The sequence below is a fragment of the Microchirus variegatus genome (assembly GCF_963457635.1).
Source record: "Microchirus variegatus genome assembly, chromosome: 15".
Lineage (NCBI taxonomy): Eukaryota > Metazoa > Chordata > Actinopteri > Pleuronectiformes > Soleidae > Microchirus > Microchirus variegatus.
The window spans coordinates 25,667,866-25,681,230 of NC_139816.1; the positions used below are offsets into that span (position 1 = coordinate 25,667,866).

A 13,365-nucleotide genomic window follows, 5' to 3' on the forward strand; every position below is an offset into this window, starting at 1 on the left:
GGAATTTTGTGTTTCAAAAATAAATAAAATATATATTCACTATTTTTTTTAAATTACAGTATCAATAATGTATACTTGTTTTCCCTATTGTGCAAAATGTCTTCAGTGTTTTACTGCATTTATGTCCATACTTTTGACTTCAATATTAAACACATCTTGCCATTCATATGTCGTGTAAGAAAAGATAAACACTAATCCAACCACCTCTGCCTGAAATTCATGTACTAATGTAAACAATCATGACTGTGAGTATGTTGGAAAAATGGTTTCAACATAATTTCAAATGTCTGTTGACGAGATAATTTGTACTTGGATATTCGTCCACTGAGCCACCTGGTGGTAAAACTAGAACATTACAGGTATGGTTTATAGTTTGAGTCACACAGCAGATCTTCTGCCTAAATATCTACTATCTAATATCTCGTTTATAATGAGATTTGTCATATAAGTTGCCATTATGAATGGTTGTGATATTGATCATGTGTGCATGTGTGCTGTATACATCAGCTATTGTATATACGGTATACTATACTGCACGGCAACAGGGCCACAAATCAATCTGTTAATAACTGATCATGGATTGTTAACGAGAATGTTCTATATTAATGATTTATTAACATTTATCACTGCAGATACAACATTGTATTAGACATTTAAACTGAAAACAAGACAAAGAAAACCCAGTTTCAATGTGAGTCAACTGGTTTTAGGTAAAGTTCACCCAATGTCCATACATTATTGTGATGTATGTTGGTGAAAAATGTCAATGTTGTTGTTTTATGAACACAGTAAACCGAGTCATACTTTTTAACAGTGTGCACGTTTCATCAGCTGTACTGCATCAACTCTGTGACTGGGGTGAAAAAAAAAAAAAAAAAAAAAAAATCAGGTTTGTAATTATCTGCTGGCGCTAACTGGGTTAGAGAAGGAGCTGCGGTCAGTCATAAACAAGCGTCAACCCTGTAATTACCTCTGTAGTATTAGTGAATAACTTATTAACCACTAACAAGACACGAGTAACAACTTTGCAATAAAAACAACTTTGTCAAAGGTGACCTGCTCCAAATAATTATTGCAAATTGAAAATGCATTACATAGACTGAGCAGTGAATTAAAACTGTGCTTCACTGAATGTGTGTATTTATGATGATTGCAGCAGTAGCTGCACAAACAAATGATTGATGATGTTTTGTCTCTTGCTTAAATGATTTACTATTTAAAGCGGTATCTTTGCGGTGCAAGATTATTGATTGGAGTAGTTTAAAGAGAGATAAAGAAGGTTATAGCAGGGCTGCCGGGTCACAGAGAGCTAATTGTGTGTGAAGGATAATCAGACGAATTATGGTATATGATAAATGAAACCAAGCAGGGCCTCTATTTATAGAAGAGGAACTAATTTTAAACATAACGCTCATATTATATCTCTGCAATTATATTGAGCTATAAATAAATAAATTCTAATTTCCTGCCAGTGTCCTGCCAAAATAACCTAGCAACAGTTTAGGATGTGGTTTTCCTTGAAGAAAAAAAAAAAGAATACCAAGCTTAACTTCAACTAATGATAGACCAGGATTAAAAGCAGCTGAGTGCAGCTCACATCAGCTTCTCATTAGTGGTCAGTACCCGCCCTTCGCTCCATACAGTTATTTTCACCACTGTTCACCACTCCAATAGGTGGAGCGTCCTCACATCAGAGACTTCAGAGCAGTCGATTCCATTAGTTTGAAGATCTGAGGACAATTAACCACAATTTATTGCTCTGTAATTGATAAACGATCAAACAAATCAAACTCCTTCACAACAAGAAGCTGTTTATTTTGTATCTTTGGAGAGTGATGGCTGCCTGCAAGATAAAAAAAAAAAAAAAAGGGACAACAGATTCTTGTTGTCGGTTGTAATTACTGTGTCCTCACTTTACTCTGATGCAAAAAGCAGACTTTTGTTCAAAGGACTTCCTGCAAGGCTGTGATGTGGATATGATCTGGAAATAGAAAAAATAAAACCCAGCAAAAAAAAACAATTGTTGGAGTTTCTGATTCTCGATCACAACAAATATCCTCTTTCCTTTTTAAGGCCTTGCTGTTTATTCATTTTTTTTCCTACAACAGCAAATTACAGAAGCAGTATTGAAAATAAAATTATTTTTTCCAAAATTTGAATGACAGTACAAAACGAAGCGTTATTAATGTGCCATGTAAATGGAGGGGACAGGGACATTACTATTATGCCTTTTTCAATAATGAAAACATCTCAATATCTTTACATTTCAGAATTATATCACATAATCTGAAACTCTATTTATATATATATATAAAAAAAGAAAGATATGAACACAATTTTTTTTTTTTTAACTTTCTTCTGTTGTATTTTTTTTGAAAATGAATGCTATAAACACATAAACCTCTTAAATATATTTATCAGTGCAACATTGTTTCTGCGTAGTCCACTCTAGGGTGTCCTTTTTCTCTAGTTTAGCACACATCACTGCAGCTACAGTCTTCTATGGCCAAGGGTTGGTGAAGACGGACAGACGGACGGACGGACGGTGGAGAGGCTGAATCTGAAATGGAACAAGCTGAGGACGTGTTCACCACGGCAACACATATACACATCATGGCGGTTAGAGATGTCACCCTTTTCCCCCGGGATCAAGTTTTTTGATTGTTTGATTGTGGTGTGGCAAGAAAGTTCCAGGTCCCATGGGCCCTTGTGTCCTGAAAGCGTCAGTCTCACACAATGAGTTCGTTCCCTTTGCAGTGTAAAATCCATATTTATCCACACTGAGGTGACATTTTTTTTTTTTTTTTTTACTTTTTTTAAGTGTGAAAAGAGATAGAAAAACAGACACATCAAGTCCCCTCTGTTGATTTTTTTCTGCAGAGGTGTGAGTGATCACCAACGGTGAACTAAGCAGTTGGCGAGCGAACAAAACGACCATCCTTTGGTAAAACCACGTGACCCCACCGCGCCATCCTCTCCAGTAACCCGACCTTATGACATCAGCTCTGACATCACAATGTTATGGCTGCTACACATAAAAACAAACTTCTCATGGTCCTCGTGTGGGACCTTAATAAGCTACAGTAGAGCATGTGAACAACACAAACTGGGGTTCATCGTGAGCCCCGCATGTCTGCCTTTAGGTTAATGATAGCACCATTCTTCAGTTTCTATGTCGAAGCCCATCTTTGAAGGGGCTCCTAACACGAGGGAGTCAAAAAAAAACAACAACAACAAAGTGCATTCAAGCTGCATCGTCTGTCCTTCAGTGAGCAAAACACAGTGATGTCTGCCTACAACACAGCTAAAGCAAAGGAATAATGATTGTTGGAGGGTTTTTTGTTTTGTTTTTGGTATGCTGGAAAACAATTGAATTTACCAGCTATATATATATATATACACACACACATATATATATATGTATATATATATATATATATATATACAACTTTGTGACTTTTTTGTGAAGTGGCTGTTTCAACGCCAGATGGCTTGAATGCACATTGAAGCAGCTGCAACATCACCGTCACACAAATCTCTTTCCTTTGAGCAACTTAATCTGAAGAAAAAACAAACAAAAAATAAGAAATTAAAAGAAAGTCTGCACCGCCAAACTGTCCAAAGATCATATTTACACACACACGCAGACAAAACCCGTGAAAAAAAAGGGGATACTGCAGCCTTTTTTTTCCTTTTTTACTTTCTTTAAAAAGGGCAATAAAATATATTAAAACTTATTTACAGTGTGTGGTTTTTGGACAGAAAACAACAACAACAACAACATCAACAAAAAGAAAAGGAAATAAAAAAAAGCGCTATGATAGATTGTTATCCTGTTTTGCAGATATTTATAAGATAATGTGTCCCTGTTTCCTGTCGTCATAACTTAAGCCATATACAGCTAAAAAAAGAAAAGAAAAGAACAGTTCAACAAAGAAGACCAACAAAAAAAGTACTAAAGGCACTGTTAGAACCATACATTGCCATGAATGGAACCCTCACTTTAGATTGATAAGGTTCAAATAGGAAAGAGTACACGTTTCAGGACTCACCCTGTATGTCACACCATGGGGCAAATCTACAGTTTTGCCGGATATGATTCATTTTATGATTTTTGTCTCTTTCAAAAGTTGAAAATATACAACAGCCTTCATGAACTGACGAAAAAAAACAACATTTCTTTCCCCCAGAAAATGATAAACACTTTCAACATCATTATTAAATTGGTCTCAACACCAGCATCCGATTGTAAAAATGAATGAAAATCAAAATAGAAAATTAAAATATCTAAATCATCTGTACATATTTTTTTTCCTGTAGTTTATTTGTACACAGTGTCCCCTACTGGTAGGTTCTTTTTTTTTTTAATTTTTACTGCAGCTCCTGAGAAAAGTGTGGATCAGTCCGAAGTCTCCCCACTGGATCCTGAACCTGTCCCTCATCCAGCGAGTTGAGGGCGTTGGCAGTCCTTTGAGCTTACCTCCTCGCAGATACACGAGAGGTTGTGCCTACAGCCAGTCTTGTGCACGCTCAGCGAGCTCTGCACGTCACACAGTCACACTGATGCACTCAGTCCACGTCTCAAGCCTCCGAGTATGAGCCCTGTACGTTGAGTTTGTCCTTTTTTATCTTGACACCATCCACTAGTTCAAAGTTATAGTTCTCCAGGGCTGATAAGTTCCTGTCTGACATGCCGCCATGTGAGCAGGCACAGTACAACACCACGCCACATATGGCGCCCAGGAAAACCCCCAGGGCGGACATCGCGATAATGGTGATGAGGATGGGGTCGAGTGTCTTTAGCATGTTGCCTGCTCCACTGATCTGGTTCGTCTCCACAAACACTGGGTATTCAGTGATGTCTTCAACTGTAAGGGGGGGGGGGGGGGGGGAGACAGAAGCAGAAAAATGAGAAACTACTCAGGGTTTGGAAGTGTGACCTTGTCTCATACACACAAATTAACTGCATTCTCAAATACTTTGTGTAAATCAACATATTAATGTTCTAACCTGACAATAACATTTCCTGGTGATCAATGTTGTTAGGTTTAGGCACACAAAGCACCAAGATTTCCTCATAGTGTCAACATACAGCTCACGTGGTCATGAGTAAATTTAACTTGCATAACTGACACTTTAAAAAAATGAACGTACTGTACGTGTCGTGTCGCATCGCATCGCATCGTATCGCATCGTATCGTATCGCATCGTATCGCATCGTATCGCATCGTATCGCATCGTATCGCATCGTATTGTATCGCATCGCATCGCATTGTATCGTATCGTATCGTATCCCATCTTACTGTACCGTATCGTAACGTCTTTCAGTGCATCGTAGCGTATCGTATCTTACAGTATCTCATCGTACCATACTGTCTCGTATCGTAACGTACCGTACCGTACCGTATTGTATAGTACCGTACCGTATCGTACCGTATCGTACCGTATTGTATCGTACCGTATTGTATCGTACCGTATTGTATTGTACCGTATCGTACCGTATCGTACCGCATTGTACCGTATCGTACCGTATTGTATCGTACCGTATCGTACCGTACCGTATCGTACCGTATCGTACCGTGTCGTACCGTATTGTATCGTACCGTATTGTATCGTACCGTATCGTACCGCACCATATCATATTTCATTGTATCGTATCGTGTCTTATCTTATCTTATCGTACCGTATTGTATCGTACCGTATTGTTTCGTACCATATCGTATCGGATCATACCGTATCATATCATACCTTAGTGTATCGTATCGTATCATATTTCATTGTATCGTATCGTATCGTGTTGAAACATTATAACAAACCACATATGGGAACCTACAGTAATGATCATGACCTGATCCTGTATTGTATCGTACCGCATTGTATCGTACCATATCGTACCGTATTGTATCGTACCGTATTGTATCGTACCGTACCGTATCGTATCATACCGTATCTCATCATACCGTATCGTACCGTATTGTATCGTACCGTATTGTATCGTACCGTACCGTATCGTATCATACCGTATCTCATCATACCGTATCGTACCGCATCGTACCGTATCGCATCGCATCGCATCGCATCGCATTGCATCGCATTGCATCGCATTGCATTGCATCGTATCGTATCGTATCGTATCTTATCTTATCTTATCTTATCTTATCGTACCGTATGTTATCGTACTGTATTGTTTCGGATCATACCGTATCATATCATATTTCATTGTATCATATCGTATCGTGTCCAAACATCATAACACACCACATATGAAAACCTACAGTAATGATCATGACCTGATCTCAAACCCTGGTTGGTGGACACACCCTTTTTTACACGCCACCACCATCCCATCAGCCTCAACTACTTTATGGATTATGTCACTAACAAATGAAACCTATAGGAGAGCGTTCATACAGTGTAGTTGTGTGGTAACATGACATATATAGCTTAATGGAACATAAAGTGCGAAGTTACGTACAGATTTCATTGCGATCCTCTGGTAACATAGGCTCAGTGGGTACGTCAGGATCTGTCCAGAGAGAAAGTATAAAATCAGTACTATCCCAAACAGTAACAGACGATGGAAAAAATGTAGCATCACATTTCATATCAAGAAATGAATGGAGGAATTGTTCCTGTGAAGAATAAAAGCCTCACCTTTACAGTCTGTCATGCTGAGCCCGTTGAGGACCTTGATGTCGTCCACAGCGATGTCTCCCCAGCTCTTTCTCTCTACCAGACCTTCAATTACCACCTTGAAACAAAACAAAGAGAGACTTGTTTGTTACCTTTTTCTAACATGACACAAAGAAAAGAACACAGTTGTAGAGGTAAATGTGTGAACATGTTATTTGATGAGACATATATCTCAGTGAATGGCCGCCAGTGGCGAAGACATTTTTTTTGTGCCACTTAACAAAAGGCTCACCTCATAAAATCTACACCTGCTTAACTGCTTAAGAGTAATGATCAGAGCTTTAAACCTGCAATTAGGCGAGTTCTTACACCAAAGTGCATGAAGAAAACCAGCGATTTTACATCAGGGCACACAAGAGTTGTAAATCTACTGTTCAAAATACCTAAGCCACATAAACTTATCAAATAAGGCAACATTGGAAAAGCAGTTCCAGTATTCCTACAAGCTTAAAAATGCAATTCTTTAATGGAATTTGGTGCAGGAGAGTGAGCAATTTAGGCTGTTAAAGTGGCCAACATATTCTTAACATTTTGTAGTACATTTTATGAAGTGAGCCTTTTGTATAAGTGGCTAAAGGTTATGTTTCTGTGCGTCTCAGGCTGGTTCTCAGTCTCATGTGTTTCTCATACAACCACACCTCAAAAACAATGAGCCAGTTTCAATTCTACAATTCACGGACATTGTAATTTACCTGATATGGTTTGTTGGTGCGTGGCACAATGACGCGACCTTCCCTCCAGCGGTTGCCTTGGTGACCACTGACAGTCCACAGCAGGATGTCAGCCGGTCCGTCAACTGTCTGTTTACGCTGCTTGATGTGCAGTGTGCCAATGTGTGAGCCGAACATGTGGTACCAAAAGGACACGCATAGGTCTGAGTCCGGGGAGCTGACCACGGGGCTGATGAGCCGGGCCACCTCTGTCTCCTGAAGACCTGTTGCCAAGGTGTAGATGAAATTCCCTGATCCACCTGTTGGAGCAAAGGAACTCATGTAACTGGGAGATAAAAAGCCAAGAGACTGCAAGTCTGAGGTAACAGGTTGAGGAATCACCTGCAGGGCTCTCACCTGTGTGATCCATGTTGGGTCCAGTGTTGAGGGTCGGGGTGCCACTGGACTGGATCTGCCAACGGGAGCCAGTGTCCTCTGAAGTCCAGCTGCAGAAGGACGGATCGCTGGCCCAGCCGAAGTCACAGGCAAACCACAGAAAAGCTGCAAACATATTGAAGGAAGAGGAGATCAGAAATAACTTGCCAAGAGCTCAGTGCTTTATATGAACCATGAGCCGACAGCTTGAAATTATTTGATTGCAGGCAACACTGACTAACTACGGGCAGTAGAGGGCAGCAAAGCTCTGTAGGAAAACCCCCACAGCTGGGGAGAAACACGTCAAGATACGAAGATATGAAACAGAGACAAAGCTTAGACCACATAGACTAAACCTCATATGTTGGCTGTAGTGAATAATCGCATTAGTTTAATTTAATAGGCAACATAAAGAAAAGTATATAAAGAAGAGACAAGCACCTAGCAAGAGATGGAGGTTGGACATAGTAAAGAAAGCAAAAATCACAGCACCTTGAAGAGAGTTCACAATTTCAGTTCAGGATTTTAATGAGAGCAGGGAGTTGAGGTTTGAAGACAGTTATGCTAACAGTGCCAGGGCCCCATTCCAACAATGCTATTCCCCATGGACACACGCCGTGCTGAAGACGTCTCCGCGGAGGCAAGAAAATGTGTGGGAGCTTTCAAGCTTTTCAAATGGGATAAAGAAAGACTTCCAAAAAACACAAGGGATTGAGATGTTTGGAATTGCTAGCCATGACATTAAACTTCAGCAAGAGATGACTTTAGAGATACAGCAATGAGGATCTCCAAACAACACAATACATAAGCCAATATTCCCTCTAATAATGGGAAGGATTTAACTAGTTACTGCAGGCAAAGGCTCTATTTACCCATTAACCACAAAGGATGGAATGTGGAGCCGATTTTCAGGCACAGAGCCACTCTTTTTTTCATTAAAAAAAAAAAAAATCCTTTTCCCAATTAAGATGGCAGTGGCCTCTTTTTCTGTTTCATTCCTGAGAAATTACCAGCCAGCTCTGGATAATATGGGGTGCCACATGACTCACATGGTCATTGAAAGAAAAGAAAGAGCAATGGCAACTAGTGTACACCATGTGAGATTAGGGTGAGCAGCATGGACACACAAACACACACATATATTAAAGAACCAGTGAGTCAGAAATAGTGACAACTATTGGTGAGATTGTCCCTCACTTTCCCAAGCACCCCGGGAAACGACAGTGGCCTTCACATACAAGAAAGTTCCTACTGTGCTTTAGGCTGTTCCAGAAACAAACACAAACATCTACAAAGCAAGGCCCAAGGCCAAAAGTACATTTACAACATCTATATTGTCCTACTGGGCTTGTACTAAGGCTATGAAAACCAAACATTTTTTTTATCTTCTTATATAAACATACTTAGGGGAAGTATATTTCATTTCTACCACTAAACCCACCTACATGTTACACGTCGGACCTTTAAAACAACTGCAATTAACATGCATAGTTTGAGGCTCTTGAATTAAAAAGTCAGACAGATAAGTGTTTAACCACAGACACTTGGTTATGGTCATAAATGCAATATATGCGCGCACACACACACACACACACACACACACACACACACACACACACACACACACACACACACACACACACACACACACACACACACACACACACACACACACACACACACACACACACACACACACACACACCTGCACTCCAGCTCTCATCTATTATTGTAGCAGACTGCAGACAAGCCACAGAGCAGGCTGATGGAGTGATGGGAGGCTGGGTGGAGCCTATGGCCCATTAGCCAAGGTCAGACTGGGGCTCAGCCCCTCCGCTGGCTGCTGCCTCAACAACCTGCTATAGGAGACACTGCAATATGTGTGTGTGTGTGTGTGTGTGCGTGAGCCTGAAGCACACCTAATTTCCTGTGGTCATTTGCATAGTGCTTTCCTGTTTTGTAGTCTTAAGAATGTGTCTGTGTGTGTGTGTGTGTCTGTGTGTGTGCGTGTGTGTCAGTGATTAGTGATTATGCTGAGCAGGCAGCAGCAGAGCCCCAGTGCTAATCATCAGCTAGCCCCGTGTCACACAACCTCCCCTCACCCTGTCAGCAGGAGCTTTTCGGGGCTATATCATCAGCTTTAATAACAGACACACATCATAGGAGAGAGGCCGGCTAGAACTGGTAATCATTAACTAAGGAATTCTTTTTCTCTTTTAAGTGTATGGAAATCAATTCACAATACATCTACATATACAAAAAAAAAAAACCTTAAGGCTGTTTAATATTAACTCCATATTCTCAAAGTTGTGGTGTGCGATACTGGAAGATGTGGAATCTTTGATGGGGAAGAAACCACAGACACAATTAGTGTGTCCTTAGTGTTTGAAGGTGTGTTACAAGACACCAGTAAGGTGTTGTATGGTATGAGTTGTCATTTTCTTTGACCAAAAAAAAAATATACCAATGACCAAGTGAATATTGCGTGAAAGTGAGAGTTATGGGGTCCAATATAAATGTGAAGGGTATAATTTCTATTTCCACGGAGGGTTCCCCCTCAGTTCACTTGCATTTCGAATGTTAAAAAGGTTACCAACACAACTGATCCATTCCATCCCAGTTTTGGCAAGGAAAACATTTTTTATGCAGCTTGTCTTCTTCTTTTTATGAAGAAGGAAGATCACAAAATTGTTATCCTCTGTCTATTGTGTCGCGTTACTCTTCTTTGTGGAATTTATTGCCGAGCTACACTGTGTCGTGCTGGGATGTCTTCATGCTATTTACGTAGCTATCACCATCTGGCCCACACACCATGTTGTGGAAACGCAAGCCAGATCGGCACTGCACCGCTTAGAGGAAATGAGGCTTATTGTAGGTCGCGTGCAATCGAGCCAACCATAATGACAAGTTTAAGGCATGATTTTTTCAGCTTTAATCAATAAACTCCTTTTTGCTCACCTGGAATCGTATCCACTTCAGCTGTAGTGGTCTCTGGCGTCGTGGTTCCACCTGTCATAACAAAATTAATTCAGTTAGCCTCACCTGGTGTTAAGAAGATTTGATTTTATTCAACTGCACCCATGCATTAAATATATGCATGCTAACTATCTTTAGGTAATCAACATAGACCTTCTCTTTGCCTTTGCTGCCTTTCCTACAAGGGGTTCTCCTTTATTATATCTAGAACAAAGTACTTAGGTAACACTCTCAGAATACATGACTGAGATGGTGCCGTGCTCATCACTGGAGACTGCTGGTTAATGGGGTGTGCAGGCAGCAGTACATGTTCAAAGACTCTGGGTTAGTGGGAAAATAGGCCAAGAGGAGTAAATGGAAAATCAGGCACAGGGGGGACAAGGCAGGTGAGAAATGAGAGCGAAGAGAGGGCCAGAGGCTGCTGTTGGTAGGTGTGGAAGCAGGTGTGTAGATGTGCACATTTGGTGATCTCTGGTGCAAGTGTGATAATGCTCTGCTGTGCGTTGGGAGAGATGCGCTTCAAAGAGGACAGCCTGAAGGAGGAGTGGTCAACTACAGGTGCAGCTAATTACAACCGTGCACATGCCAAAGTGTGTGTTTTTTAACGCATGCGCGTGTGCTTGTGAATGTGCATAGTGGATGGCAGATCAGCCACGGTACTGAATTCAACTGTGTTAGTAAGCAGTAACGCTCGATAGTGGCATTCGACCGAGGTTAAGCAGATCAAGTGTGAGCCATAACAGAGGGAACAGTAGGGGATGGGAAGGAGTGGGAGGGTGGTCGCAGTCTCTTTAGGGCGATGTTAGCACCTGTCACGTCGTAGTCATCACCTGTGCCACTGTGGCAGCTTGCCTGGTCGTCGTCACACTCGTCCGATGGAGTCGTGCTCGGGACCAGTGTGGTGGGTGGGAGCGTCGGGGCTGTACAGATGAAGAAGTGAGACAGCATAGATCAGATTTAAAGCCAAACACCAGAAAACCATAAACATATAAACAAACGTCTGTAACATCCAAATCATTGTGAATAAATGAGTTCACTCGTATCAGCTCAACAGGATCTCGCTGTGTCTCAGTAAAGAGAAGTCCTTGTGTTACTTGGCAATTCCTTTCATGAGCTCAAGCTCAAGCTCCCATAAAAAAACTTCTGCTCAGAAAAGCCAGTCATTCAGGGTTTGATGCACACCTGCCCTTGCACTGCTGCTGTATACACAAACACTCAGTAAGGTTTGATAGCAGTGCCCATTTTCAAGTGAAGGAAGCCGCATGAAAATTATCTTAAACTGCAGCTTTAATCTAAAACTGAACTATTAGCATCCCTCATATTATTATAAGTTGTGGAGGTGTGTGTGTATAAATAGAGCAGTGGCTAAGGCATGGTACTGCGGGCTTGAGCAGCTCAAACAGAGATGCAGAAACTGGGCTTGAGACTGACTAAAGGCAGGGCCACTGGTTGCCACAGTGGCCGGCCTATCATTAAGCCTGTGTTACACTTGGATGTGGGCAAGATTCATGCCACACTCTGCTGCCGCACAGCCGTCCTGTGGTGTGCGTGTATTTATGTGTGTGTTTACGCTGACTGACTGAGTAATGAGCGGGCTTCCCCAGTGCAGTGCAGAGGGCGGGAAGTGGAAGAGGTGGGGACAGATAGGGGCTAAATGCCTGAAAAATGTATTTGTACAGTATCTGTGTGTGTGTGTGTGTGTGTGTGCGTGTGTGAGTGTGTGCATGGGCCAAGAGTCTCGCTCTCTCCCTTTGCTCAATGAAATATGAGGCAGATCAGCTCCTGTCAAATTCAGGGTGGGGAAGGTCAGGGATAGGGTCAGCGTTGCGGAAATGAGTATTTAGCCCTCCTATCTACTACTGTGGTGTGTCCCCCCCTTCCCCCAACACATACACACAGACACACACTTGCACGAGCACCTGCCTGTGTCTGTGTGCATAACTGCTATGTATACATGCCCGTAACCACATGTTTGGCAAGGTGACTCCGTCTTGCTCGCCGTTTGTATACAGTACAGTCTGTGTGAGTATGTGAATGTTTGGTATTAACACTGGAAACAAGCATTATCATCTGATTAAAGCTCCTAGTGGGAATCCATGGGGCTTATGATGTAATGGGCCTCCCTGAAATCCAATATGCAAATCCACTTACGGCTAGTGCGCCACGCATTTCTCAGTAGTTTATGGCTACGTCAGACTGATAAAGAGCCAGGGTTCAACATAGGGGTCATTTTAAAGATAGTTAAGACTGTCGGTCCTTTGAAGAAGAAAGACATGCATGAGTTGGAAAGAGTGTGATACAAGCCAGGCTGCATTAATCCTACAGGGCAAGGTGGGCTTTCATTTGATCCCATCTAGAAGTGGCTTGCAATGGGGGCAGCTTTGATATAACAAGGCAACTGTCCTGTGTAGAGATAAAGAGCAGGAGCTGGACAGCTGTGGTTTCAACACAGCGAGCCCTCAGTCACACACATCTTTATATAACCTGAGCTGTGGCAAAGACATGAAGCTCCTTTCAGCCACATCATTAGGTGGCTAACCTGTGTGCAGTGTTGCAGTACTTGAGTCCAGGACTCGGATCAAGTCTTGACCTCCGGGACTCGAGCACTGAC

At 41.6% G+C, this 13,365-nt stretch overlaps 1 protein-coding gene across 1 annotated transcript in view; it reads right to left on the reverse strand.

Moving 5' to 3' along the window:
• Positions 1 to 4,581: 4,581 nt before the first annotated feature.
• Positions 4,582 to 13,365, reverse strand: part of nrp1a (neuropilin 1a) — a gene marked incomplete at both ends in the record, with an annotated part of 59,190 nt that continues 50,406 nt past the window's right edge. Inside the window, 7 exons of the mRNA XM_083901828.1 lie at positions 4,582 to 4,868; positions 6,476 to 6,526; positions 6,655 to 6,751; positions 7,386 to 7,663; positions 7,761 to 7,904; positions 10,737 to 10,787; positions 11,564 to 11,674. Coding sequence (XP_083757954.1) covers positions 4,582 to 4,868; positions 6,476 to 6,526; positions 6,655 to 6,751; positions 7,386 to 7,663; positions 7,761 to 7,904; positions 10,737 to 10,787; positions 11,564 to 11,674 — 1,019 coding nt within the window. The remainder of the gene's footprint in view (positions 4,869 to 6,475; positions 6,527 to 6,654; positions 6,752 to 7,385; positions 7,664 to 7,760; positions 7,905 to 10,736; positions 10,788 to 11,563; positions 11,675 to 13,365) is intronic.